Raw genomic sequence first — 27,750 nt, forward strand, 5'->3', positions numbered from 1 at the left:
CTGGATAACAGTTCACACTGGAAGAAAACAAAACCAACAACAAAACAGAATTATAATATTGGAAAATTTTGAATCTTTCCTTTTTTTTCCCTTTTTCCTTTTGGATGTTAAACATTATATATATAAGGGGAGCCTGGGTGGCTCAGTAAATTAAATGTCTGACTCTTGATTTTGGCTCAGGTCACAATCTCACGGTCAGTCATGGGTTGGAGCCCTGTGTCAAGCTCCCCCTGCGTGACCTGCTTAAGAGTCTCTCTTTCTGCCCCTACCCCTGTCATTCTCTCTCTCTCTCTTTCTGTCTCTCTCTGAAAAAATATTATACCCATAAGATAACATGAATTTATCCTACCACACATGAATGATGAACACTAAATACTTTTACCTCAACATTACGTGATTAATTTTTCATACATATACATACATGCCTTAAGTAAGATAAATATATCTTGCCTTACAAACTCTTCCAACTCGAGAAAGGATGGTCTTATCAGAAGTTGTGCATTCTTGAGATGATTCACGAAAGAAGAAATATATTTTATCATCATCTGGATTATAGGTATCTGGGATAGGGAAAGTTCCAATAAATTTTGCTCCTGTGTGAAAGAACAGAAGCTACAAGTTAAAATACTGAGACAATTCAGCCAAGATAACATTGGTGTCTTTGAATGTGAAACAATCAGCAGATTAAGAAAATTGAACCATGAGTGGAATGTGGGAAAGAAGACATATACACAAATGAACATGACATGGTTTAAACACATGCATTAGCACGCAGAGTCTCCAGCAAGTTCTCTAGGGACTCCACAGACCTGGTGAGCAGATGACTGGCTGACAATCACCTTTGTTGCAACTCGACTGGCTGACAATCACCTTTGTTGCAACTCAACTAAATTACTTAGAAAATCCTTTCAAGCCTGGAGAATTTATAATTTTATAGTTTCCTTTTATTTGATGGAGTCACGGCTTTTAAAATCACAATGAACATGGGGCGCCCGGGTGGCTTGGTCAGTTGAGCATCCAACCTCGACTTAGGTCATGATCTCACAGTTTGTGAGTTCGAGCTTCGCATCGGGCTCTGTGCTGACAGCTGAGAGCCTGGAGCCTGCTTCAGATTCTGTGTCTCCCTCTCTCTCTGTCCCTCCCCTGCTCACATTCTGTCTCTCAACAATAAATGTTAAAAAAAAAAAACACATTAAAAATCACGATGTACATAATGGAGAGCTTAGGGAAAACTAAAAACATACCACAAATTTGATAAACTATGATGTTATTTGCTGCATTTTGTGTAATTGCTAAAGGGTAAAAAGAAATTAAAAAACTAATGAATAGTGCTTGGGTTAACTCTGTTGTGGGCTCTGGAGACAGTCTTCCCAGGTTTATACTCTATTTCTCTCACTTACTGCAAGGGTGACCTTGAGCAAATGTTTGTCTTCTCTATGTCTTAGTTTTCTCATGCCTAAAATGAGGCTACCAATCATCGACTTAGTAGGATAACTGCTGTGATAACCAAGTGAATTAATATCTGTAAAACCCTTGCTATCTGGTCACACCTGACACATAAGCGTTCAGTAAATGTTATTTATTATTAAAATGATATTCAGGGTAATAACCACTATTATGACCACATACAGGAGAATGATAGAAAATGTGATACATCCCAGTATTTGTTACAATAATATGTAGCTGATAAAAAGGAAGTACACAGTTCTAAATGTACCAGCATGGAAAGATATCCATAAAACAAGTTGAGTGAAAAAAAAATATTAGCAACCCCACTAACTCTGTGCTGCACCAATGACAAGTCAATTTAGGTTATTAACTCCTTGTTTATAATGTATTAGGCATTTGTAAATCTTGGTTTTATAGAATTGTGAATTAACCAGGTAACAGATCTGTAATGAGGTGATACTAATTCAGAAATGATTCTTTTGATGAAGGTAACACAGAGAAAGAGAGTAGTTATTGAGTAAGGAAGGAAGGACTGCAATTAAATAGAAAATACCAGATGGCTGAAAGGAAGCACAGAGTACCTGTTAGGCAGCAGAAGCAGGAAACAAGGCAAATCGCTTCAAACCACAACCACCACACTACCACAAAAACAAAACAAAGAATATGTGGTAGGTAAAAAAGATCAACACGGCCGTATTGTTAAGTACCCCAGGAGTACTGAGAATCATCCCCCTGCTAATGTAGAGCAGTAGGTCAACAACCCAGCAAACAAGACTTCATAATGGCCTTCTTCAATAAACAAAAGTTAATGTTTGATTCCAAACAATGGGTAGTTCAGTCTTTATCGTCCCAGCCAGGCTGGGTCAACTGGGGTCTCCTATCCAATGTCTTCTCTGCTTAAATGGGAAACCTTAAGAGGGAAAGTGAGAGGGAATTATGTGTATGAACTTTCTCTCCTTTGTTTTTTATTTCCCTTTCTTTCCCTGAAGTTTAGAACACCAATGGATTCTAATGCTCTTGATAATCTCACTTGGATACAGCCCTAGGTTAAATAAAAAATAAATTTTAGAAAACCATGTAGGGTTTTAAAATGTTAGTTTTCTAATTAATCTTAAAATAACAAGTTTCATTAACAGTCTCACTCAAGATGTTTTAAGTTTTCTCTCTCCAGCCCAAACATTTAGTTTTGAATCTCTGAGAAAAGTAAAAATTTGTTTGTAGTAACACATTAACATTTCTAGGGGAGCCTGGGTGGCTCAGTAAGTTCAGCATCTGGCTCTTGATTTTGGCTCAGGTTATGATCCCATGGTTCCGAGATTGAGCCCCGTGTTGGGCTCTGCACTAAGCTTGGAGCCTGCTTAAGCCTCTCTCTCTCTCTCTCTCTGTCTCTCTCTCTCCTTCTGTCCCTCTTCCCCACTCATCCTGCTCTCTCTCTCTCTCTCTCTCCCTCCCTCAAAAAAGTTTTTTTAATTTTAATTTAAATATATTATATTTCCAAAGGAATCTCTTTGTGGACACAGATTTTCTTACAAATGCATTATTAGGAGTTCAGCACATTGTGAATATACGTAATTACTACTATACAATATCCAATGTATTTAGGACAAGAAAAAACTGTTATAATCACAGAATACAAAAGAGAATAAAAATTGACTCTTCAAACCAATTACAAATTGGATTAGGTACATATTAACATATGGCCAAGATATGACCAAGGAAAGGTCCACGTCTTAATGTTTTCAATGACTTCGAAGGAGAGTATAACAATGAGTGTAGAACTATGGGCTCCCACAGACATAGACAAGGCATTGATAATAACCTATGGAATTTTTTTGAATTTACAGATGTCTAAATGTTACTTGCCTTGCTGAAAGTCTCCAAGTGTCCTGCCATGTGTATTAAAAAAGTAGAAATATAAAAATAGGGACTCTTGGGTGGCTCACTGGGTTAAGAGTCTGAGTCTGGACTTTGGCTCAGATCATGATCTCATGGTTTGTGAGCTCAAGTTCCTTGTAGGGCTCTATGCTGTCAGCATGGAACCTGCTTGGAATTCTCTCCCTCTCCATCTCTCTCTGCCTCTCCCATGTTCACACTTGTTCTCTCTCACACACAAAATAAATCAATAAACTTAAAAAAAAAAGAAATACATTGGGGTGCCTGGGTGGCTCAGTGGGTTGAGCGTCTGACTTCAGCTCAAGTCATAATCTCATGGTTCATGGGTTCGAGCCCTGCTTTGGGCTCTGTGCTGACAGCCTACTTCAGATTTATGTCTCCCTCTCACTGACCCTCTCCTGCTTGCACTCTATCTCTCTCTGTCTCTCAAAAATGAATAAACGTTAAAATATATATATGTTTCAAGAGTACAGAATTTCTTTCTTCCAGATTTAGTTGAGGTCCTGTCTTGGTACTCAGCTGCTAGTACTTTAAGGTAGAAACTCACTCCTGAGTTGCTGCCAAGTTTGAATAAAAATAGCTATCATTTAATCAGTGAGTGACATGCACAGTTGTTGAATGAAATAATTAACAATCATACCAATAGACACCTGGGCTTTATTATAACAGCACATTTTCCCCCTCTGGCATTTAAAAGACACGCTCTAATAGGGAGAGGGTTTGAAATCATGCATTTTCACAGACAAACTATTAGCATGACACTGAGAGGCACACTGCCAAATAAAAACAGCATCAGCCCAGCCTGCAATACACCTCACTCTCATTTCTCCCTAAGAAGCTCTTTGCACACAGACGAGCACACACCGTGATTTAATAATCAGTGAGTTCCTTCCTTCCTTTCCTTTCCTTTCCGTCTTCTTGCAATATCAAATTCCTACCACTTTTTCAAAATGTTATCCTTTTAAGTGAAAAGAGAATTTGTGGACAACAGAACTCTCCAAGAGAAAGTTCAAATGAAAACTGCCTCCACATGTTCAAAACAAAAATTTAAAACAAAAGTTCTCATCTACTCCAGGAAAGAAAACAAAAACATATGCATCTGAGGCATCACTGTTTGTTTTCATTTTCCAAATGGTCATACTTCTAAGCTTTATCCTAAGATTCTCACAAAAACTCAACTGTGTTTGGGGAACCACTCTGGCTTGTATGTGTATTCCTATTTCCTGATGGCTTTGAAGAATAAGTTGATAAAGAAAAGCAGGGGGAAAAAAGAAGTGTGAAACCATCTAAGACTTTGTCTAGAACTGCCTGTAATATTTCACTTTTGTAATTTTTCCTCCTCCTGGCGAGGTATTTATTTAATGGATGGGTTAGTCTCTCAAAGAAGCAATCAGGATACATACTTCTTAAAGCCATTGAAACTGAGTTAGGCAAAGTCCTAGAGAAATTCTGACAAGGCTCCTGGGATTGGTAAGTGAAGAGGTTAGCTGATCATGCTCCGGTTAGCCCCAGGCAGGGCAAAGAACAAAATATGTCATTGACCCAAGCATCAAAGATTTTATGGACTTCTAAAAGACTCACATCTAAAAGATTCATATATTTCTAAAGGTTAATTATCTAAACAGATCATTCAACTACAAGTTTCATTGAACTTTTTAATTCTGCCTAATCTAAATATAAGATCAGTTTACACTCACAAGAGTGTAATTAATCACAAACATGTAAAGAGTAGGATTTGAAACTAAAAGTGAAAGTAGAGAGCAAAATTTAACAGGAAAAAAACCCTCTCAAACTGTCTAACAAGAAATAAGTAACACAGTGATGTAATAATACATAGAAGAAACTGAGTAGGAAATGACACTGACTCCATCTCTTGAAACATCAAATATCTGTCACTTCTTTCAACCTGGCAACAAATTTATGAAACCGAGCAGTGAGTTTCACATCTCCATGCTAAAGGAACAGTAAAGAAAATTTACACTGGTGTTGCATTATTTTATTATGGGCTATTGCACATAATAAATAAGTATATTTTAGATCAGTAGTGTCTACTAGAAAATTCTGTGATTATAGAAATGTTTTATATCTGTCTGTCCAACGTGATAGCCTCTAGCCCATGTGGCTAGTGAGCACTTGAAATATACCTAGTATGAGTAAGGAGCCAAGTTTTAAATGTGTTTCATTCTAATTAATTTAAAATTATACGTGGCTAGTGTCTACTTTATTAGATAATGCAGGTATATGCCAAGGAGTCTATATCAGTAACTGCTATGTCAGGTCCAGTGTTAAGGCAGAAACAGCCTTCATTCCCACAAATGCCACCAAAATGGCAGTGAGACTTGTAGTTCAGGAGAGTGATCTGCTATTCCTTTCAGAAGTTTGGTACTGGGATGGAAGGATGGACCAGGAGACTAAGAGACCTGGGACACACACCCTTCAATCTTAATTTGTGGAATATCAAGTTGAGTAAGATCATGTCAATGACAACATTATTGCCAATCATCTTCACAGTTCCTCCATCACTGTTTTTTGTTTCCCCACACTCCTGACTCTAGCCGGCTGATCCACTGATATCTGTCTTTAGACCCCATGTTGACTACAACCCAGAAAATGGATGCTTCTCAGAATGGAGAACAGAAATGCTTTCCACACAAGCCAATCTTTTGCCTTAGTATGTAAAGTACTTCCTCATCACAAGAATCTCATACAGTTTCTGAAATTTCCCCCCTGCTATGTCCTAGTTTCCATGGACTGAGAAGCTCCTCGGCTGAAGTGGTCTCCTGAAGCATCGTGCTCTTCTAATTCTGACCTGATATCTAATCTGATGCTTGCACTAACCCTAATCTATCCTCAAATATAAAATGGGAATAGCAATTCTCTCAGGATTACACCACTAAATGAAATAATACTTTAAAAGTGCCTAAAATAGTGACTAGTATGTATGCTATATAAAATAAACTTGAAACAGAAGAGATGAGTGATGGGGAAATGAATTAGCAAACAACAAAATAGTGTCAAGAACCCAGAGATAAGGTCATGAAGACCTATAGAAAGATGGTGGCCATGAAAAGAACACGGTCAATAGATATTTTAAAGGAAGTAAAGGCACCTAGTGATAGATAAGATAAAGGGGATGAGGGAAGAGGAAGAAATCAAAGATAACGTCAAGGTAATTGTATAGACAATGTGTAGAAAATTAGGATAGATAGAAATCAGGAAACTGGTATTGAAGGGCAGGTTAGAAAGGGAAAACAAGATAATTTTAAATTAGATTCACAGGATTTTAGATTTTAGATCCAATTAGTCTTTTATATATATCTATACCTGCATGTTTGTAAAGAAACTCAAGCAAAGGATCACCACTTGTTAAAAAAAATCAAAGTAGTGGCACTAATGTATTTTATTAAGCTTAAATATCTTTATTCCCATATAAAAACAATCCATTTCTTTCTTTTAATCTGGCATGAAAATGTAAAGTATCCAAATAAACATTTGTAAGGACTCTGAGTTACAGAAAAATGTTTGGAAATATAGTTTTAGGAAGAAATGGAACACAGGAGACAGTTGAAGATCCGAAAAAGAGAAAAAGAAAAGGTGGTCAATAGTTAGAAATATGAAATAGATGTCAGTGAATCACAGAGTGTTCAGGGTTTTAGTCCAACCTCCTGCCCCTCTCGTCTTCAAGAATAATAATAAAGATGGTGATGACAGTTTTGACACTGAGCTGCTCTTAAAATCATCTTCCATCAGATGGCCCAATTTGACCTTCTTTTTATGATCCAATTAGATCATAGATCGTGATCCTTAGAACACACTGTGAGTAACTACTATTATGCCAAATTTTTGACAAAGAATATAGATGCACAGCAAGGTTTGACCAAGGTCACAAAGAAGTGATACTTAGGATTTAAACCAAGGTAAGTAATTTCTACAAAAACACAGCTGTGATTCTTATCTAAACGAGGACACTTTGGAGAGTTACAGAACATTAGAGGTAGACTGGAAACGTCCAGGGCAAAACCGGTAACATGGTCCCCTGGCCGTTAACCACTAAGCGTTTGCCCTGAATGTCCTGGAACCATAAATGTTAGTTCTCCTAACTCTTAGTCATTTTCCTGCATCCACTCCATTGAGATTTCTCTACTGTGTATCCTTTCTCCTTTCTTCCTTTGTACTGGCTTCTTTTATTGCAAAGTTTTCTCAGTATCCAAAATCTTCTCTTGAATACGACCTCATATCCTCGGCTTCTTGTATTCCCAAACAAACATCTTCTATTTCAAATATTTGCTGCTGTATATTCTCACATCCATCACCACTGCCGGTACTTCTGTTCCTGCCCCACCTTTTCCCTGTTTCCTTAAAATGGCTTCTTTCTCTATCCACATTCTCATTTAATTTTCCTTTCATGCTGTCAGTTACCTTCATAAAAAAAAAAAAAAAGATCCAATTCCCTGACTAAGTTCAGGGTATGGGTGAAGGGTGTCAAAAGGCACAAATTTCCAGTTATAAAATAAGTAAGTCATGGGGATGTAATGTACAGCATGGTGCTTATAGGTAATACACTGTACTGCATATTTGAAAGTTGCTATGAGAGTAGATGTTACAAGTTCTCTAACACACACAACAAAATGTTTTCAACTCTTTATGGTGATGGGTTTAACTAGACTTATCGTGGTGATCATTTTGCAATATATATAATTATCATTATGTTGTACACTTGAAACTTGAATATAGCGTCAATTATACCTAAGACAGACAGACAGAAAGAAAGAAAGAATGAAAAAAAAAAAAGAGCTCAACCATAGCTAACTTCCCCATGATTTCAGGATATCTACAGCTTTCTAGCCCCATCTCCCACTCTCTTCTGATGCTGTGGCCAGCCATCATCCATGAGGTTAGTAACCCTCCCATATAATCTTTGCAAGCCCAGGAAGAGAACAGCATTCAGTACGCCAAGGGCCCTCAAAAGTTGTTTATCAAATATTAAACCAATTCAAGGCTTCCTATTTTGTAATACTCTTCACATGGCACTCAGAACAGCATGCTAGTCAAAGAAGAGTTGAAAAAACGTTCTCTACATTTATTAATTCAGCAGTGCTGCAGACTTGTTTATGGACATGTCACTGTTTAGAAATAAATAGAATAATCTCTAAAAAGAGGGGCAATGTGATATTTGCCATCCCAAGACTGAGATGGATAATCTATACTTCATTTTTAGCCCATAAGTATATCCTGTTACCTAAATAGATAGGTAAGTTTTTCTGTTTGGTAAACTCTACGGGGTCAGTCTCAAACCAACTATTTTCACAAAACCCTCACAATGCTCAAGAAGATCGTCTCGGCTTGTGCAAGTATAAAGAAATTAATGAGTAATCACAGCGCTGGAGATATTCTCTGTTTGTTTTCCCCATGAATCGGGTTCTCTTTGGGCCAATGGAGATGCTATTGTTGTGTAAACAAATGGATCAGGAGGTTTTGACCAAAGAAATGTTTTAAAGTGTTTTTCCCTTTTGTTTATGTTGTCACTGCTCAAATGATACTGAGAGACAGAGAGACGGCCCCTAGGAAATGTCTAGCCAGGCCACTCCCACTAAAACCCAATATTTATGGTGGGAATGAGAACTGCTATCTGCCTGCTTAAACAGTAATGTTATGTTATTCTGCCGCCCTGTGCAGTAAAGTCCTATGAAAATCAGAACACATTAGGCTATCATGGCAAAAGTTGACCTGCTGTACAGTAGGAGAGAATAAACAAACAAATAAACATAAATAAATTAATTAATCAATTAATTCATCAATGGAATTTTTAAATTCAGAATTCTGTAGGATGTCTAAACAAAAAAGTAATCAGAAAAACTAACATCAACATTGATATACTTTAAATTTTGGAGGGACACATCAACCCAAATATAAATTATCTTTACACAAAAGAAGTCAGCATTATAATCTAACCCCTTTTCATTAGGCTCATAGACAGTATTGGACTTTGTCATTAAAAACCAGGGTTCAGGAGGGTTGTCTGAGTGGCTCTGATGGTTGTTTTCCACTCGGCTCAGGTCACGATCTCATGGTTTGTGAGTTCGAGTCCCGCGTTGACCTCTGTGCTGACAGCTCAGAGCCTGGACCCCACTTTGGATTCGGTGCCCCTCTCTTTCTGTCCCTCCCTAACTCACACTCTGTCTCTTTCTCTCTCAAATAAATAAATGAACATTGAACCTTAGGCTCTAGAACTGACAAGTTATAAGAACTTGACCAAATTACTCAATTTCACTCTACCTCAGTTTGCTCATCTTTAAAAAGCACATAATAGGGGCACCTGGGTGGCTCAGTCAGTTGAGCGTCCGACTTTGACTCAGGTCATGATCTCACATCTTGTGGGTTCGAACCCTACATCGGGCTCTCTGCTGACAGCTCAGAGCCTGGAGCCTGCTTCAGATTCTGTGTCTCCCTCTCTCTCTCCACTCCCTCTCTGTCTCTGTCTCTCTCAAATATAAATAAACATTAAAAAATTTTTAAAAAGCACAACATAATAATAATATATACCTCATGTCACTGTGTACATTTAAAAAAGCAATTACTGCATGGAACAGTGTCAAGGACAACAGCACACTGTCAGTACATGTCAGCTAGTATTATTATATACACATCAGGTTCTGGAGAGCTGTCTAACTTAGTAGGGAATTATATCAAATGCATTTTATTATGTTAAGCTAAACCACTTATCCCAAAACTCATTTGACTGAATACTAATGAGCTTCTTATCGACCCACAAGCAAAGACAAAAAAAAAAAAATGAAGTCAGAAAATCACTAACCATTGAGCCAGTAGTGCTCTGAGATGTCAGTTCTGACGTAATGGTGGTCGTGAGTAGGCCCAAGGGACCGTGTGAATGCGGTATCTTTGCCAAGGAAATCAGAAGCTGTTCCAGAGTATAGGTACTCATCTGAGAGAAGAGAACACATGACTATTAAGAGTACAGCAGCAGATACTATTTGCAATAAACTACTTTCACTTCATGAAACCAGAGACATTTATTGCTCAACAGGAGAAGATACACTGGTTCATAAGTATCATGTATAAATTTTAAAGTTTGCATTGTCAAAGAAAATGTAACTCAGTGAAACTTTGGTAAGCTGATGCTAGACCCCTAAATATAAAAATGGCCAAAGGTTTCTGAATTAATAATGGCATGTGCATTCACTTCTCTTATGAATAAGCTCTTCCTTCTTTTCCCTCTTCCCTCAAATAAGTCAAGGACATGTCATAATTGGGAGTTTGTCTTTATAGTGACACAAAAATATTAGAAAGCAAATGCCATAATGAGGAATGGATTGTGTAATTAGTATTTACTTAACCGGCACAACCCCAATGACCACAACTTTTCTGTGCCTAACTTCTGCTGAAAGGGAGCTTTCAGCGCTGAAGTCATTCTTTGTAATTATAACATGTTGCATTCCTTGTAGCTAATCACATCTCTAATGGCTCTGATAAACAGGAATTCCTGAAAAGGCAAAAATGTGGCTATTACTGCATACCAAACTTCTTTGTCCTGTTATTTATGTAAAATGGGTGTCCATGTTTTACCAGAGAGAGAGAGAGAGAGAGAGAGAAGTGGGGGGTCAAAAGGCAGAGGAGAAAGGAGAGGAGAAAACAAAGAGGGCAGAGGAGGAATAAGGGAGGGAAAAATATGGGGGGTTGGGAGAAAGAGCAGAAGGCAGAGATGAGGGGAAAGGGGATAGAGAAAGGATTGGGGGAGAGAAAGAGGGGTAGGGGGTAAGTGTTCCCTAATGCTAGTCAGCACTTGGAGGGGGAGAGATAAGAATGCTGTCCCTACAGCAGAATATACTGTCCCTTTGACAGCTAAGCCTTAGTTTCGAGGAGTCTTTATAGTCAACAATGTTCAGTACACCTACGAGACTAAAATTAAAAAAAAAAAAAGCTAATCTCTACAGAGCATTTAGCTTTTTAAATGGTTAAATATAAGAACAACTAAAGACATTGTTTTATCACTAAAATCCAATTTTTCACTGAAACATTATCTTTAAAATTCTGGCTTTTATAAGTGATCGAGATAGATCCTAAAACCTCTGGTTATATTCATCTAAATAACCTTCTAGTTAACTATTTGAATTAACCAATTTAACAATGATAAGAGTCAATTTCCAAAGGGGAAAATGCAAAACAAAACACAAAAGAGAGAAATCCAGTTAGGTAAAGTAAATGTAGCTATGATACTACTTCCATCTCTTCAAGCATTTGCCTAAAGGATATGGTAAATGACAGACAATATTTCATTGTGGCACACATTTTTACAAATGGAAGAACAGAAATAACAATACCAACAAAGACATTACCTGGTAAGAGTAAAAAAAAACCACACCATTCATTTAAAACATACAGAACCGTGGATATTTGAACATTTTGTCAGAAAAAAACTGGTATGTTTCAACCTGAAAATTTTATCTGTCTATCCAGGCTTTAAAACTATCTTTGATTTAAATCACTTAGGGATTTGTAAGAGGGGTCACCCATGCCTACAATCCATTGTTTTTATTAAGGATCTGTCAGCCCCACTTGACAAATCAGAATCCCAAATCATCTATCTCACTTTCTAAGGATAATGACTGAACATTAGTCATACATTTTCAAAACACACAAAAACACACACGCTTTCACTTCAAAGGAAGATCACTAGTTCTCACTAGGTGAAAATTAAAATGTCATGGTGCTTCACTCTTATCGTCTATTCAAACATTTGATAGACAAGTTAAATAAAAAGAGAGCAAAGTCATGAACTAAACCAAGACAAAAGGAGTCCTTATAATGGTTAAAATTCAGAGGTCATGCTGACATTCCTTTGAACAGACTTCAGACCACACGGCACTGCCTTCTGTAAACAGGACAGTCACCTCGCAAGCTGAATTTATGATGCGGACAAAGCAAGAGAAGATTGAATATGTTAGCAAAAATTTTGCATTTCCAGGAAAACAATCAGGTTAGGGTGAAGCTGAGGGAAAAAGTGTGACGACATTCTATTATCTGTGTCCCATATGATCTGTATTCTAACATTTGTTCTATTAACTTATCCAGGACATCTTATTAATCCTTCCACTCAAATCTTCAACATATTTTGTATTTTATCGTGGTTAAAGAATTGTTAAATTTAATTTTCAAAGTAAGCCAAACAGGGACATCTAGATGTAAAATTATAAAACAAGTATATGCCATCTGCATTAAAAAGAATTTAACCAGGCAGAGAAGGACAAATATCATATGTTTGCATGTATAGGAGGATTAGGAGGAACTTAACGGAGGACCATGGGGGAGATGAAGGGGGGAAATGGTGGGGGAGAGGGAGAGAAGCAAACCATGAGAGACTCTTGAATGCTGAGAACAAACTGAGGACTGAGGGGTGGGGGGGGGGATGGGCACGGAGGAGGGCACTTGTGGGGATGAGCACTGGGTGTTATATGGAAACCAACCTGACAATAAACTATTAGTAAAAATAAAAAAATTTAAAAAAAGAAAATAAAAAAAGAAACAAAGATGGTCAAAATAAAGCTTGAAATTCTAGACTTAAAAAAAAAGAATTTAACCAGAAGTTCATTTAAAAACTGTGTAGAGGGGCACCTGGGTGGCTCAAGTAGTTAACTGTCTCACTCTTGATTTTGGCTCAGGTCAGGATCTCAAGGTTCACCTCCTGGTTGGTGGGATCCCACGTGCAGCCCTGCCTGGGATTCTCTCCCACACTTTCTTTCTCTCTCTCTCGAAAAAGATAAATAAACAAAAGAAAAATGATACAACTAAATAAAAACTATGTAGAAATGAACAATTGCTGGGGCCTCACCTGAAGATAAGGATGCTAAATATAGAGACTTGGCACTAAAATACTCTAATCGAATAGCCAGTGAAAGAGTGATCCAAAGTAATCTTTAACACGGAATGAAACTGTGGTTTAATCTACACATACCTTTTCAGAATATCACCTAAAAGCAAAAACCGCCTGCCGTTGATCTTACCTGTCATTACTGAAGCGAAAGGCTGCTGAGGATCAAAAGGACATTTCAGTCTGCCAGACTCCAAATTATGTGTGTCTAGTTTGAATATAACTTCCTGTTATGAGAAATATTAACACAAGTGAGATTGTTTAAAACCCCAGGATCAGCAAGAAGATAGGAGATAAGAACTAAATTCGAACTCATTAATTCAACAAAAACTGATTGAGCGTAGCATGTGCATCAGGCTGTGCTCCTTAACTCTTTAGCAAATATTATTTCTGGCAAGGCTCAATCCCCATGGCTTCATCTGCGTTTGCCCAAAGGAGTAATGATAATACTGAATGAATTTTTCAATCAGAAGTAGTCATGTAATCAAATCACTACATCTGGACCACTCTCATTATCAAAATCACCGTCAAGCATACATATTTCTTAAGCCTAAAAACAAATTCACTGAGGCTAATAAGCTAATTTCTTCATTTAAGAAATGCATTGATGGGATGCCTACGCGGCTCAGTTGGTGGAGCATGCAGCTCTTGATCTCGGGCCCATGAGTTCGAGCCCCACGTTGGGTGTATAGAGATTACTTTAAAAAATCAATTAGTTTACTATTATAATAATTATACTTTCATTACTATTGTGGTTTGTTGACTGAAGCATCTGCAACTATACCAAAATAAGCTTGTGGCGTTTTGTGATTTTAGAGACATAAAAACATTCTAAGGCAGGCAGTTCATTTACAGAGCTGTTGATACATGTGGGCAAAAGAAAAAAAAAATCCTGTTGTAGTATTTTCACTATTATAAAAACACTGTACACATTAAAACCACATAGTTATTTTGGCTGAAATATCTATTTTTATAATAGTGGCCACAGACAGAATGACATTGGCAGACTTTTAATATTCAGGAAAAAATAACATCTTAAGTTGAACTTTCCAAGAAAAATATGAATGTATAATGAATATGGCCCCATGAGTTTGAGTGTTTCATAACAATGACAACACTACCATCCAGCAGAAAGGCTGACTCACTCCACACAGGCAGTAGTCAGAGAAACTCAGCATTTCGGACGTTTTCTCTAGATGGTGTACCTACCAAGTTATATTAGAACACACATGTGATAATATAACACTCAGAGCTACTTATCTAGAAAGTAAGCAACGAAGCAAAAAGGATGGAGGAAATTAGATTATTTGTCATATGATGCTGTAATTTCAGATTTGTTTCTTCTGAGCAGAACCAATAGTAATTATCACCCTATTAAAAAAAATGGTGGTAGCAATTTAAAATAGCATGATTGTCAAATGCTATTTCATTGTTTTAAGTAAGTGCGCAAGAAAAGGTCTGCTGTTAATAAGTACTAACCATGGGTCAGGAAATTTATATACATTATCTCACTGAATCCTCACCCTAAGCCTAAAGGTGTGGCTACTTTAAGAATTCCAGCTTTACCAGTGGAATATTGAGGCTTGAAGGGATTAAGTTTCTTGGTGAGCATCACATAGCTAGTTAAGAGGCAAAGCAGTAGACTGAACTCTCAGGGCTGTCCCCAAAGTTCATGCTGTTAAGTAATCTCATCTCAGAATTTCAAACTCATGGATTTAAAAACGTGTTGAAATCAACTTATAGACCCACCATGACCGTGTAATATGATCAAATCCCAGTATGTTTGGTGTGAACAGGCCAGCTAATGACAAGCTGTGATAATGGAGCCTAGGCATGAAAAAAGTCCAGGGAGAACATATTTCAGGCATGCTTCCCAACTAGGAATGGGGCTAGAGATCTGTCAGGAGAAAAAAACACCTGTAGATAGTGGCTCTTATGTATGTTTAAATATCATTAAGAGCACATTATTTTCCATAGGTCAAACAGAACTATAGACCCTGAAGCCTATAATGGGGGGTTGAAATAGGACAAGAAGTAAGCTGAATCCTGGTGTGTCCGAAAGTTAGAGTAAAATGCTAAGAATGAAAAACCAAGAAAACCAGAGAATGGCACAGTTGATGAAGAGCACTGGATAAACCCTCATAATTGTACAGACTTCTGTTTTTAAGATGTTTCATTTCATTAAGTTCTCAAGATAAGCCCATAAAATCTGTGAAGGCTGAGGACAAAGTCTCCCTTATAACTGCCTGAAGAAAGAAAATATCAGGAAAGCAAGTTTCCTGAAGCCAGAGTCAAGGACACCAATAGGGACTTCATGTAAAAAATTATGGTTGATTAAATGGACTTTCTGAGGTAAACTGACTAAATTACATGATGCTAACTTCTGAGACAGCTTCAGTTCCATAAGACTTGTCCTATTAAATTCCTTAAGCCTAATTGATTACATTAAATGTACCTAAATAAGCTGTGCGCAGACATCTGTTGAAGTAAAGAGATAAGCATGATAGGAAACATTGACTCCACATAGCAATGAGGCAAAGTTATCATTAATACCACCCGCAACTAAAGAGCAGCAGAGGGGAGATCCCAGAGCAAAGAACACACGTCCAGTGTAATTACTAACCAACTATCAGGTGGCCCCAGTATCACAGAACGTATATATGTGTACATATTGTGTGTATATAAATATATACACACACACAGAATGATATATATATTGAATGTGTATATACACACACATATACTTATACATACACATACATACATACGTATATTGCAGAGATTATTTTCACGTGAACTTTAAACACACACTTTTAAAATCCTTGCCGTTTTGCTTTTCTGTGTTCCTATTGCCTAGTACGACTGAGTACTAAGTGACTGGAAGGAAGCAAGTACTCTGCCAAAAGCATTTTCTCATTTTCTCCTCAAAATAACTGGGTGAGATAGTTACTATTATTATCATTATCATTTTGCTAAATAAACAGAAGCTAGAAATCTTATGCAGGGTGCTTAAGACTATGCAGCTGGTAAATGGCTGAAGCCATAATTCAAACCTTGGCTCTGCACGCGTTCACTATTAGCTGCTAACAACTGCCCTGACTTCTGTCCTGGAATCTGGATCCACATGCCCACTTGGCATGACCTGCATTTCTCAGATGCGGAGTGTACAAATCTAGCTTCCCATTTCCCTCCCAAACTTATTACTATTCTCACCTCAATAAGTAATACCACTGTCCAATTCACTGCCAGAGACAGAAATCTGGTATTCATTTGAGGGATGTTTTTTTTTCCCTCTTTCTTCTCATGGCCCTGGCCAGGCCTCACAGTAGCCCCCAGGAAGGGACTTCCCACATTTCTCTCCTCCATCCCTTTTACATACTGCTGGTCCCTCTTTCCAGCCACTTTAGGAGCAACTTTGTCTCTTTGATAATGGAAGAGGCTTCTAAATTCACTCTGGAAGTACAATGAATTTCCGGGGCTAACAATTCATTTAAAAAATTAACAATCTTCAAGCAGCATCGCCACACAATTACCCGTGCTCCTGACCAGCGGAAAACACACAAGGCTCCATATCCCCACTCGCTCATAATTCTCGCGTCCACAGAACCTGTAAATCTGACCGCCCCAGGGCTGCTTGACAGTCCCAAGCTAAGTAATTAGCTCCATCTAAATTCCCTTTCAGCACTTGGGACTTTTAGGAGTTAAAGAACACTATTTGCACCCCTCAGCAAGTTGTGAGTTTGGCCTTTAGCCTCAGGCCTCAAAACACATCCAAGCTGTGGGCCTATCTCATATAATTACACCCTACGCTATGAGCTACTGTTATATATTACCCTTCATCAAAGCTAGGCAAGAGAACACTAGCAACAAAGAATGATGGATTCAAGTTGCCAAGTCTCCTAGTGGTTCAGAGATTTAACTATGAGAGTTGCTTTATTTTCAAACAGTTGAGAACGGGCTGGTTAGACAAGTTGGTTAGAGAGGAAAATTAATCCAGCCACAGCTGTGGGTTTGATCTCTGCATGAATCGGTTAAATCAATGTAAAGAAACTTGTTCCATAAGCCCAGACTTTGCTTTCAAACACACAGCCAATTATCCTGCAAATATATGTGGTTATGCACAAGTACTATATACATAAACATAAGGATGACAGTACAACCCATCAAACCCATAAAAAGAAACAATTTAGGGTATGTATTCTAAATCTCAGGTGGGCACGCTTACTCTGGAGACAGACTGCTTTGGTTCAATTCCTTGCCAGACCACTTATTAGCTGGGTGATTTCAGGCATGTTATTTAATTCCACTGAGACTCCATTTTTACTAACTTGTAAGTCCGGAGTTACAAAGGTATTAACTTCAATTAACAATGTTCTGAAGTTTCAAAGAAACAATCCATGTAAAGTGCCTGGCACAGTCCATGACCCAAAGTAGGCGCTTTAATGTATTAGTTTTAATTAAATTACTGAAATCTGCATGCTTCTTATTTATTAAAGGGCTCATTGATCGCTGGAATATATTACTTCTAATTTAGTACAACTTTTATTTCCACTATGTCAATTTGATCTGGCAGAAATCAAGAGTTCAGTGTGCTAATGACTATCGATACAATTTTAAGAAAATAATTAACATCCTCTGTGCTTAGTGTGCACCACTGTAACCATACATAAGAGGTCAAATTCGTGAAATGGGGAAAATGAAATAATTTATAAGATACAATTCCACTGCAAGGCCTTATGGGATGTGGAGTTTTACTCCACAGCAACATACTATGTAGATCTAATTATAATGGAAACACAAGAGAAAATAATGACATACATAGAGCCCACAGAACATTCAACATTTTGCACTTTTAATTTTGATCATCTCATTAAAGAAAAGTTCTAATAAAAATGTGGTTAGGTAGATAAAGTGTATAATCAAAATGGCAATCTATAAAGTGGGTGGGAACATGAATTCTTATAAACTATATGATTCAAATTTTATATTCAAATATGACTGCTTTAACATTATTACAACCAATTGTTTTCATTCTATTTCATTATATTACCTCCTTGTAGACTCCAAGATCAATATAACCACATATTGGATGAAATGCTCCAGTTCCACACACATAAATGTGAGTTTTGTTGTAGGGTTGAAGTACACGGATGAAATTTGCACATTCTGTCTGTTGGAAATAAAAAAAATAAAAGCATTAGCACACAATTCATGTTTTTAAAAGATTATGAATCATACCACCTGTTTTCTAAGTCGATAAATCATTAAGAATAACAGCAAAAATGAAAAAAGGGTTTATGAGAAATATTTAAACATTTGATTTAGCAAAGGAGGCAAAACAAACCAGAAACTGTGCCTTAAATGAGTGACTGAAGCTATCTGAAGTTTGACAGGCTCTGAGCTAATCAGGGTGTTAGAATGTACATCTCTATAGGTATTTAAAGGGGCCCAGAGAATGGATATAAACAGAAAGAGATATCCAGACATTCTTTCAGGAATTACCTAGAGAACAAACCTGCCATGTTCTGATGCTCCCACATTGTCTATCCCATATGGATCCTACTGCTTACAACATCAAGTGTCTCAGCTCCACTGAACAAAACACTGAACACAGACGCATATTCTCATATATGTATTCCATTCTTATTGGGTGGAGTGCCCTATCATTTTATTTCCATTTATTTTCAACATTATATAGCCTTTAAGACTCAACTTGACTCCTATTTATTCTAAGAATCTCTTGTTTTTCCCCATACAGTTTTTTACATGGGCTCAAATTTTTGAAGAGATCTCACAAGCTGTGAGATCATGACCTGATCTGAAGTCAGATGCTTAACCAACTGGGCCACCCAGGCGCCCAACCCTGATTTGATCTAAATAAAATATCACTATCCCAGTGGCGATTCAGATTTGAGAGTGAAACACTATGTCTACATCTCAGTGGTACAGAGTTCCTTGTCCCTAGGACTTCCTTGAGCCAGCTCGCCTTGCAGTTTGATGTCCCAAAAATTCATAGATGCCAGTGAATGAAAGATTTACATTCTACACTAGAAGAATGTCACAATGAATTCATCGAATCTTCTGTTCTCTGCTTCTGTATACACAGAGCAGTTGCTTAAGACCGTATGAAAAGCCAGTATCAAGATCAGTCCCTCAGACAGCTATATAAGTAAAGGATGCTTCTTTATCAGGTAGGCAGATTTCACACTCTCTAATAGTGCTGCTGCACATGGGTACTTAGGTTGTATGCTGAACAACAAAACAAAACAAAGGCACATCTAAATGTGCAAATCACACTATAGAGATCTTTTTTCATTCTGAATATTTTCATACATTTCATTTATATTCTCATGTTTATTATATAAAAGCTCTTAAGAAAGGAATTTTTTTATATTTTTACTTTAAACAGAGTGTGTGCATGTGGGGAGAGGAGCAGAGGTAGACAGACAGAGAGAAAGAGAGACAGACAGACAGACAGACAGAGAGACAGAGAGAGAGAGAGAGAGAGAATCTTAAGCAGTCTCCATGCTCAGTGCAGAGCCTGATGTGGGGCTTGGGACCACAAAACTGGGATCATGACCTGAGCTGAAATCAAGAGTGGAATGCTCGGGGCGCCTGGGTGGCTCAGTTGGTTGAGCGTCCAACTTTGGCTGAGATCATGATCTCACAGTTTGTGAGTTCGAGTCCCATGTTGGACTCTGTGCTGACAGCCTGGAGCCTGGAGCCTGCCTCGTATTCTGTGTGTGTGTCTCTCTCTGCTCCTTCCTTGTTTGTTCTCTCTTTCTCTCAAAAATAAATAAACATAAAAAGTCAAAAAAAAAAAAAAAGAGTGTAATGCTCAACCGACTGAGCCACCCAGGCACCCCTAAGAAAGGAAAGTTTTAAATTCACTTAGATGGTTTTCTAGCAAATAGTCTTGCTTAACAAAATCTTATGTGAGTTTTCCACCTTTCTATCAAGGTGTCTGATGGAGAGAACTTATTTTCTAATTGCACAAAGGCACCATAGGGGACTCACTTCACATTCTTTAATATCATGTTAGGCAATCTCAGAGGAAAATTAGTTCTGACAGTACATATGTCACACTAATGATTTTGAACAAATAACAGAGATGAGAAAAGCCAAGACAAAAATGTAAAAATGTCTGTGATCTCTGGATAAAGTGTAAGGATGGCTTCCTCACTACAATGAGAGGTTTTAGTATTATCCAGCCTTTATTTGACTCACTCATGCTCACCAAAGGGCCTTTAACTTCTTGGCCTTTCTCCCACAAGGAGATTTACGCAAGGGTGAGAGCTATATAAGGAACAGTCCACAGGGGGGAAAAGAGCAAAATTATGCTGCTGAAGTGAGGAGCAACGGATTCACTGCCCATTATTTCATCATTTTTTAAAAAGCTCAGTTTTACCAAATAGTCATAGACTTTACAGGTAATTGTTATGAACTGAGTAGTTTTGTCCTCCAAAACTCATTGGCTGAAACCCTAAGCCCCTCAGTGAGATGGTAATAGGAAGTGAGGCCTTTGGAGGTAATTAGCTTTGGACAAGAAATTGAGAGCAGGATCATCATGGTGGGCTTAGTGCCCTTATGGGAAAGGACAGGAAGAACTCTCTTTTCTCTCTCTCCCTCTCTTCCCTCCCCCTCTCTCTCTTTGTCATGTGAAGACGTGACAGGATGATGGCCATCTGCAAGCCAGGAAGAGAATTTTCATCAGGCACCAAATCTGCCCTCACTTTGATCTTGAACTTAATAGCCTCCAGAACTGTGAGAAACAAATACCTATTGTTTAAACCACCTAGTGGATGATATTTTGTTACAGTAGCCCACACTGACCAGGACAGTAATTTTACATGATTCTGACCTAAATATTTGTATAAAGAAATAAAACAACTCCCTTTCCAGATTATAAATTATGGAGTCAGAAAGATTAGGGACTATGAGAGATATAGCAATTATTTCAAAAAGGCTAATAAGCCAGGGTGAAGTTTAATCAGAGGAGATAGGACATTACTGAGTATAAAGAAAAAGTTCTGAATCACACCTGAAACATTTCACATTCTTCAAGTTGTGTAGGAGTACATGAATAAAAGGCAGCCAGTCTTAGAAATTAACTTACTATGCTAGTATCTGACCTGGTGAGATATTAGCAAGGATCTACTTATGAAATTCCTCCCTCCTCCCAGATTGGGCTGACATGGAATAAAACAACTCATGGGTGAGTCTTGAATTGTCTGACACTTTACAAAAAAAGCCAGTTCTGCTCAAAGTGTTTAGTAGTGAAGTTGACAGAAGGTAGTTCTCTAAGAAGTCTGGAGGCAATGAAAAGGGTTGGGTTGCCTGAGGGAAAAGAAACCTGGGAACAGAGATCCTACAAGATCAAGTTTTGCTTAAATTGCAGGAGCAATGATTAACCTGATTTAATTCACTTAGCAACCTGCATGGCTATTAATGGTAGCATAATTCTGTGAGGCATGAAGAAAGATAACTTTGAGAAGCAGCTTTTTTAACTTTCCCTGAAAGCTGGCTAATTTGTCAATTATTCCCCACAACTGCAAGGGTGGTCACAGGGGACCAAACAATTCAATTGAGCGAGTAATATCCTCAGCTTTGGAAAACTATTGAAATTCCCCTTCCTCCCTTATTCTTCCCACCCACTCTCGTTCCCTCCAACCAACATTCCCATTGGAAGAAAACGAGAAAGAGAAAATTTAAAACTAATATCAACTTTATAGTTCTCTCAAGTAACATTTCAATATTTTACCTCACACATACATTTATTAGTCTATATGTAAGTAAATAAGACCAATATAAAACTGAATTAATACTCAGAAGTAAAAGCTAATATACATTTGTATTGTGTATCAGCACTTGAAATTTGAGTTTCTCCCTGGATACCTGAAAAATAAAAAGCAAAACAGAAATCCAGTAGCTATAATTCTCTAGACTTATATATAGTCCAATTAAATCTAATATAGTTTTATGTATATTTCTGATAACTAACTTACACGTGCCAATTTTAATTTATTTAGGTTATATATGGAAAGACAGTCAAGATTTAGGAATCAATCTGGTATATTTTTATTTTTGGTATATTTTACAGAATATAGTAATCATCAAACATTACAGTCATCTGTATGGACTTTTTATGTGCTATATGTTAGGTTTGTCTTAAAGAGCTCAGAATAAAGTCCAGTCTACACAGGGAACTGTTTAGGTATTACAGTGCTGAAAATATTTTAATTAGTTGTGGACACTTCAAAATAAATACATGAAAATCCAAATATCACATTTCTCTCTGAAAAATGGAATATCCAAAGTAGAAATTTCTACAGAACAAAACTAGCTGTAGTACCGAGACAAGGGAAAATATTTTTTTAATTTAATTTTTTTTTACAAATAGTTTATTGTCAAATTAGTTTCCACATAACACCTAGTGCTCATCCCCACAAGTGTCCTCCTCCATGCCCATCTCCCCCCTCCCCCCCACATCCATCAGTCCTCAGTTTTTGTCAGCATTCAAGAGTCTCTCATGGTTTCCCTCTCTAAGGGAAAATATTTTAAAGACAAAAAAAAAAAGAGAGAGAGAGATGCCTATTTAAATATTTACAATTTCGGGGTTATAGCTCAATGGTAAATATTTAAAATTTAAAAGTCTTCATGCCAAATAGGATACCTAGAAAAGAATAGTTTTTACATAAGTGGATCACAAAGTAATAATAAACTTTATACATATATATTTCTGGAAAATATGTATAATAATATGATACAACAATACATATATCTTGAAACTGTGTAAATAACCAGTAAGGAAAAGGAAAAGGCAAATTCTAAAATTTAAAAATGAACAAATTATAGCGATATGATATCCTCAAAAATAAGTCCTAATTTTACAACTACATAAAATAATTAGTATTTATAGTAATGAAAGAATTTCAGACAAAAATCACAAAAATAACTGTCTTTTTGTTGGCCAAGATTAAATATATCTATCTTATTCATTTACATATTAGCATTACATATTAACCACTATTAGCAAGAGCATGGTAAAATAATACCTCTCACCAGCATGCACTGCTAGTTAAAGCACAAAGGTATCAATTTTTGGAGGGTAATTTTGTGATGGGTATACAAAATTATATATTCTTTAAAAAATACATATATATATACCCTTTGACCAGTAATTCTACTCAATAATCAAAGATATTCACAGTGTTTACATTTAAGATTTTTCATGTGAAGCAACACTTAGAAAAGTTAAAAACTGGACATATACCAAACTTCTAACAATAGAGGATTGATGAAATAATATATAAAGGAATGCAGTGTAGCTATTAAAAGCAGTGTTATAAGAAGGAATTTAATGACATGGGAAAACGCTCATGGCAGTTTGCAAAGTGAAAAAAATGTTTTAAGGGACTATGTATGCAATGATTTCATTCTGAAAAATAGTAAATAGATAAGATAGAAGAATAAACATCAAAACGTCACCAGCTATCTCTGGGCAATGTTCATGGGGGAGGAGATATTTACAGATGACTTTCATGTAATTTGCAAACTTTCTACAATGAGCACTTTGTTTCATTTTTAGATGTTCTTTAACAAAAAGAAGAAAGAAAGTAATCATAGGACGTAACCGATGGAAGACTCTTAAACTGTATGTAAAGTCTCTGTTGGCAAGGTTGTGTGCCTCTAGGGTTAAGATGACGAACAGAGCCCAGGCTGCCCACATCCTGTGTGTTCTTTTGCCTGGACTGAGCTGTTTACTCCACTCTTCATAGTCAGGACCAAAGACATTTCTTTAATGACTTTCTTTTGAAAAATATTCTAAGCACAAACAAAATGCTATCAAATAGCTTCCTGTCACTATTTCCTTTCTTTGGACTAAACTGGAGACTGTGGTCAAGAAAGGGGAATAGTTCTCTTTTGTTTCTGCATCTTCTATTCCCTCCCTACCCCAATTAGCTAACTTTAACTTTTCATTATGGTAAATAATTCACTATTTTTCAGTTATATAGTACCTCTGTGTAAAGGCACAGTCTTTCCCAACACTAGTTAATCCTAAAAACACTCTTGGGAAGTAGGTAAAAATTACTAGAGAGAAGGGATAAGAGAGGGCAGTGCCAAATGTAGTAAAACAGGTCAATAAAACCACACACTTGTCTCAGTTTTCTGTTGGCTATAATCTATGCAGTGCTGTAAACTGAGGATCTCTATCATGGGATGTTGAAGGAGAAGTGATTTGAGGGGTACAGTTTGAGGGTTAAGGTTCTCAGACCTTATATGTAGAGTGCAGATCTTTATGTATAGATCACAGAATTGTGTCAGAGCACAGACTATGGGGCAAGATTTCTAGATTCAATTCCTGGCATCACTATTTATTAGCTATGTGATATTGGGCAAGCTATCTAATTTTTCTGGCTTCGATCTTTCATCTAGAAAACAATAAAATCTTGCATTTAATATTATTATAAGGATTAAGGAGGGGATATAAAGCATTGAAAGCAGTTCCTGGAACATGGTAAGTGCTATAAAAGTGTTAGCCATTCTTAATAATTCTAAAATATAATATTATTTTAAAGTGACAGACTGAAAAGAAGGAAGGAAAGAGTTGTATTATCCCCATGTGGTTCAACAATCAAACTTTACAGATTTCAGTAAAAAGGGAAAAGCTCCCCATATCTCTAATTTTGGGGCAGCAGTAGGTGTGCTTAAAGGTTAGAAATGATTACTAGCTCCCAAGCTCCCAAATAGAACTCAAATGCAAGAATAGTTTCCCTATATTGGGTCGTATATGCTCTAGGATCCCACCTCCCAAAAAGTTTATCACCCTTTGCTTTAACTTAGTAATATGGGCAACTTAGTTACTATATAACGAGAACAGTAGTTCTAAGTCTACTGTATAACTGAACAGTATGTTCCATGAACATACAGAAATGAGAACACTGTCACAATTAAAACCTTCGCTGATTGTTTGACCTTGACTGTTTACCCCTCATCTGCTCCATGGGAACACTGACATTAGTTTACTGGAGGAAATTTAAACCACCTTTTTCCGCTTGTCCCCTTTTCATACAGTCAGTACCAGGAAAACACAAAATATTCTAATGTTCATACTGTATATGGCATACTTCTACTGTTATTAAGATAATTTTGAAGCCTCTCATAATCAGTGCATCTGTTTTTCCCCCCGCAAGTACAAAAAATGTATTGTGGGTTTGCAGAGCTGAGCACCCGCTCAGTTAGGATAGAGAACAGAGTGACGAGATTAGAGATATGAAAGGAAGAAGGATATATTTTAGACTAGTTTGATCTTTTTCATTTCAAGTAAAATAAATGTAACAACTATTTCCTGTTATATTTGATGCCAACACCCCCTGATATATTTCTGTTAACATAAATGTGCCTGAAAAGACCTCATTTAACATTAAAGAAATACAAAATCGGGCATAATCAACAGTTTTCCTTCGTGTTGTTTTTATTACTTTTTTCGCAGTGTTACTAAGTATTAAAAACTCCATGATAGCAGATACTGTATCCTCTCATCCATATATTTATGGACATATTTATGCTCGAATAAAGATTTGTTGAATAAACAAACACATGAACAAATGGGTGAACAAACCAGTTGTCTCAAATTCTTAGTCTTCTAAGCTTCCTCTTGATTATTATTATTTTTTATGTTTTATTTATTTCTGAGAAAGAGAGAGAGACAGTGTGAGCAGGGGAAGGTCAGAGACTAGAGAGGGAGACACAGAATCTGAAGCAGACTCCAGGCTCTGAGCTAGCTGTCAGCACAGAGCCCAACATGGGGCTCAAACCCACGAACCATGAGATCATGACCTGAGCCGAAGTCGGACGCTTAACTGATGGAGCCACCCAGGTGCCCCTGCTTCCTCTGAATTATATTAGGCATGACATGTCATGTTGTTTTATTTTTATCACGTTGATCAAACGAGAATTTTTGTATTTCATTATGCTTTCCTATAACACACACTATTAATTATTATTAAATATATAAAGGCATTGCTCAGCATAACACCCCTGGGTTACTGTGTTTATAGCAACATTAAAGAATATTACAAAAGAAGCCTCAAGATATCCATGTTTCTGCCCAAAGTTTAGAACCTCATTTCTACTTGAGTTACATTCAGGAAGTGATTTATTTTGTCAAAAGGAAGGAAGGAAAGAAGGAAGGAAGGAAGGAAGAGGAAACAGCAATTCTCCCTATGGCCACAGTGCAAGAAGTCAGGGCCGAACACAGAGCATCTGGTCTGAATCAGAACATTCAGCTGAGAAGAGGCAGAAAGAGCCCTAGCACTCTTCTGTCACTGCTGGAGATAGAACAGGTGATGCAATGTGGAGGGGAACGCAGAAAAACGTGGACAATGCAAAAGCAATTCACACAGAAATTCCCCTCCCCCCCAAAGCAACTAGGATAGTCACATGTATCTAAGGGTTTTCTCTGGTCCTTGAGTCAACTTAAACCAGAAGTTTATATTAGAACCCCATTATTTATATTTTATGAGTTAATGTCATACAATTATGCTTAAGTAAATTTTAGAGTAAATAATTTCTGGTTCTTATTCCACAATTTATGCCATTCATTTTCACTCAATCTCTCTCATTATTTCCATAATGTCAACTTTGGAAAATCTTCTAGTGGCTATAAGTTTAATTGTAACGCAAATTAAATTCAGTATCAATTGTGTGTTTATGATGCTGCAGTACCTCATGATTTTGTGTGCATTTGCAAAATCCATGCATATAAATGACATATGTACAATCCTAGAAATATAATATTTTCTGATGATTTATTTTTTAATATTTTAAGTGCATTTCTGAGATTCATAGAAGAAAATAAAAATATTCACAATGAAAACTTTATGAAGTTTAGAATTTTGGGGCGCCTGGGTGGCTCAGTCAGTTGAAGGTTCAACTATGGCTCAGGTCATGATCTCACGTTTCGTGCCTTCGAACTCCATGTAGAGCTCTGTGCTGACAGCTCAGAGCCTGGAGCCTCCTTCAGATTCTGTTTCCCTGTCTCTCTGCCCGTCCCCTGCTCATGCTCTGTCTCTCTCTCCCTCAAAAGTAAATAATAAGCCATTTAAAATTATTAAAAAATAGAAAATCTAGTATTTCTAAATTTCTGAGAATAGTATTATTTTGGCAAGGTAGAACTATTTCACTGTCTTCTTAATCTTTACAGAGAATATTAATGCAGTCTTAAAAACAATACACTGATGCCAATAATTCAATAAAAATCCAATAAAAATTTTACTATCATATCAGTACCAGTCTAACAAAGATATTTTTAAAGTCTTGTACTTACATTGGCATCTTTCCCAGCTAATTTACATAATTCCACTCGTTCCTTCGCAGCGGGCCAATATATCTGTAAAACATTTCAAAGTATGTTAGAATTTGAATATCTAAAACACCCTACAATTCTAATTAGGAAAGTGAGTGTGTGAAACTTGAGGAGCAGATGTCAAACTACAGGCATGTTGTTAGATATGATGTGA

General features: G+C 37.0%; 1 protein-coding gene across 1 annotated transcript in view; it reads right to left on the reverse strand.

Annotated features, from left to right (window-relative positions):
* Nucleotides 1-27,750, reverse strand: part of SEMA3D (semaphorin 3D) — a 198,393-nt gene that overhangs the window by 61,304 nt on the left and 109,339 nt on the right. Inside the window, exons 4-8 of the mRNA XM_077761204.1 lie at nucleotides 27,558-27,620; nucleotides 18,279-18,398; nucleotides 13,362-13,455; nucleotides 10,157-10,285; nucleotides 451-593 (exon numbers count right to left, since the gene is read on the reverse strand). Of these exons, the coding sequence (XP_077617330.1) occupies nucleotides 451-593; nucleotides 10,157-10,285; nucleotides 13,362-13,455; nucleotides 18,279-18,398; nucleotides 27,558-27,620 (549 nt within the window). The remainder of the gene's footprint in view (nucleotides 1-450; nucleotides 594-10,156; nucleotides 10,286-13,361; nucleotides 13,456-18,278; nucleotides 18,399-27,557; nucleotides 27,621-27,750) is intronic.

Source organism: Crocuta crocuta, unplaced genomic scaffold, assembly GCF_008692635.1.
Source record: "Crocuta crocuta isolate KB4526 unplaced genomic scaffold, BGI_CrCroc_1.0 scaffold476, whole genome shotgun sequence".
Lineage (NCBI taxonomy): Eukaryota > Metazoa > Chordata > Mammalia > Carnivora > Hyaenidae > Crocuta > Crocuta crocuta.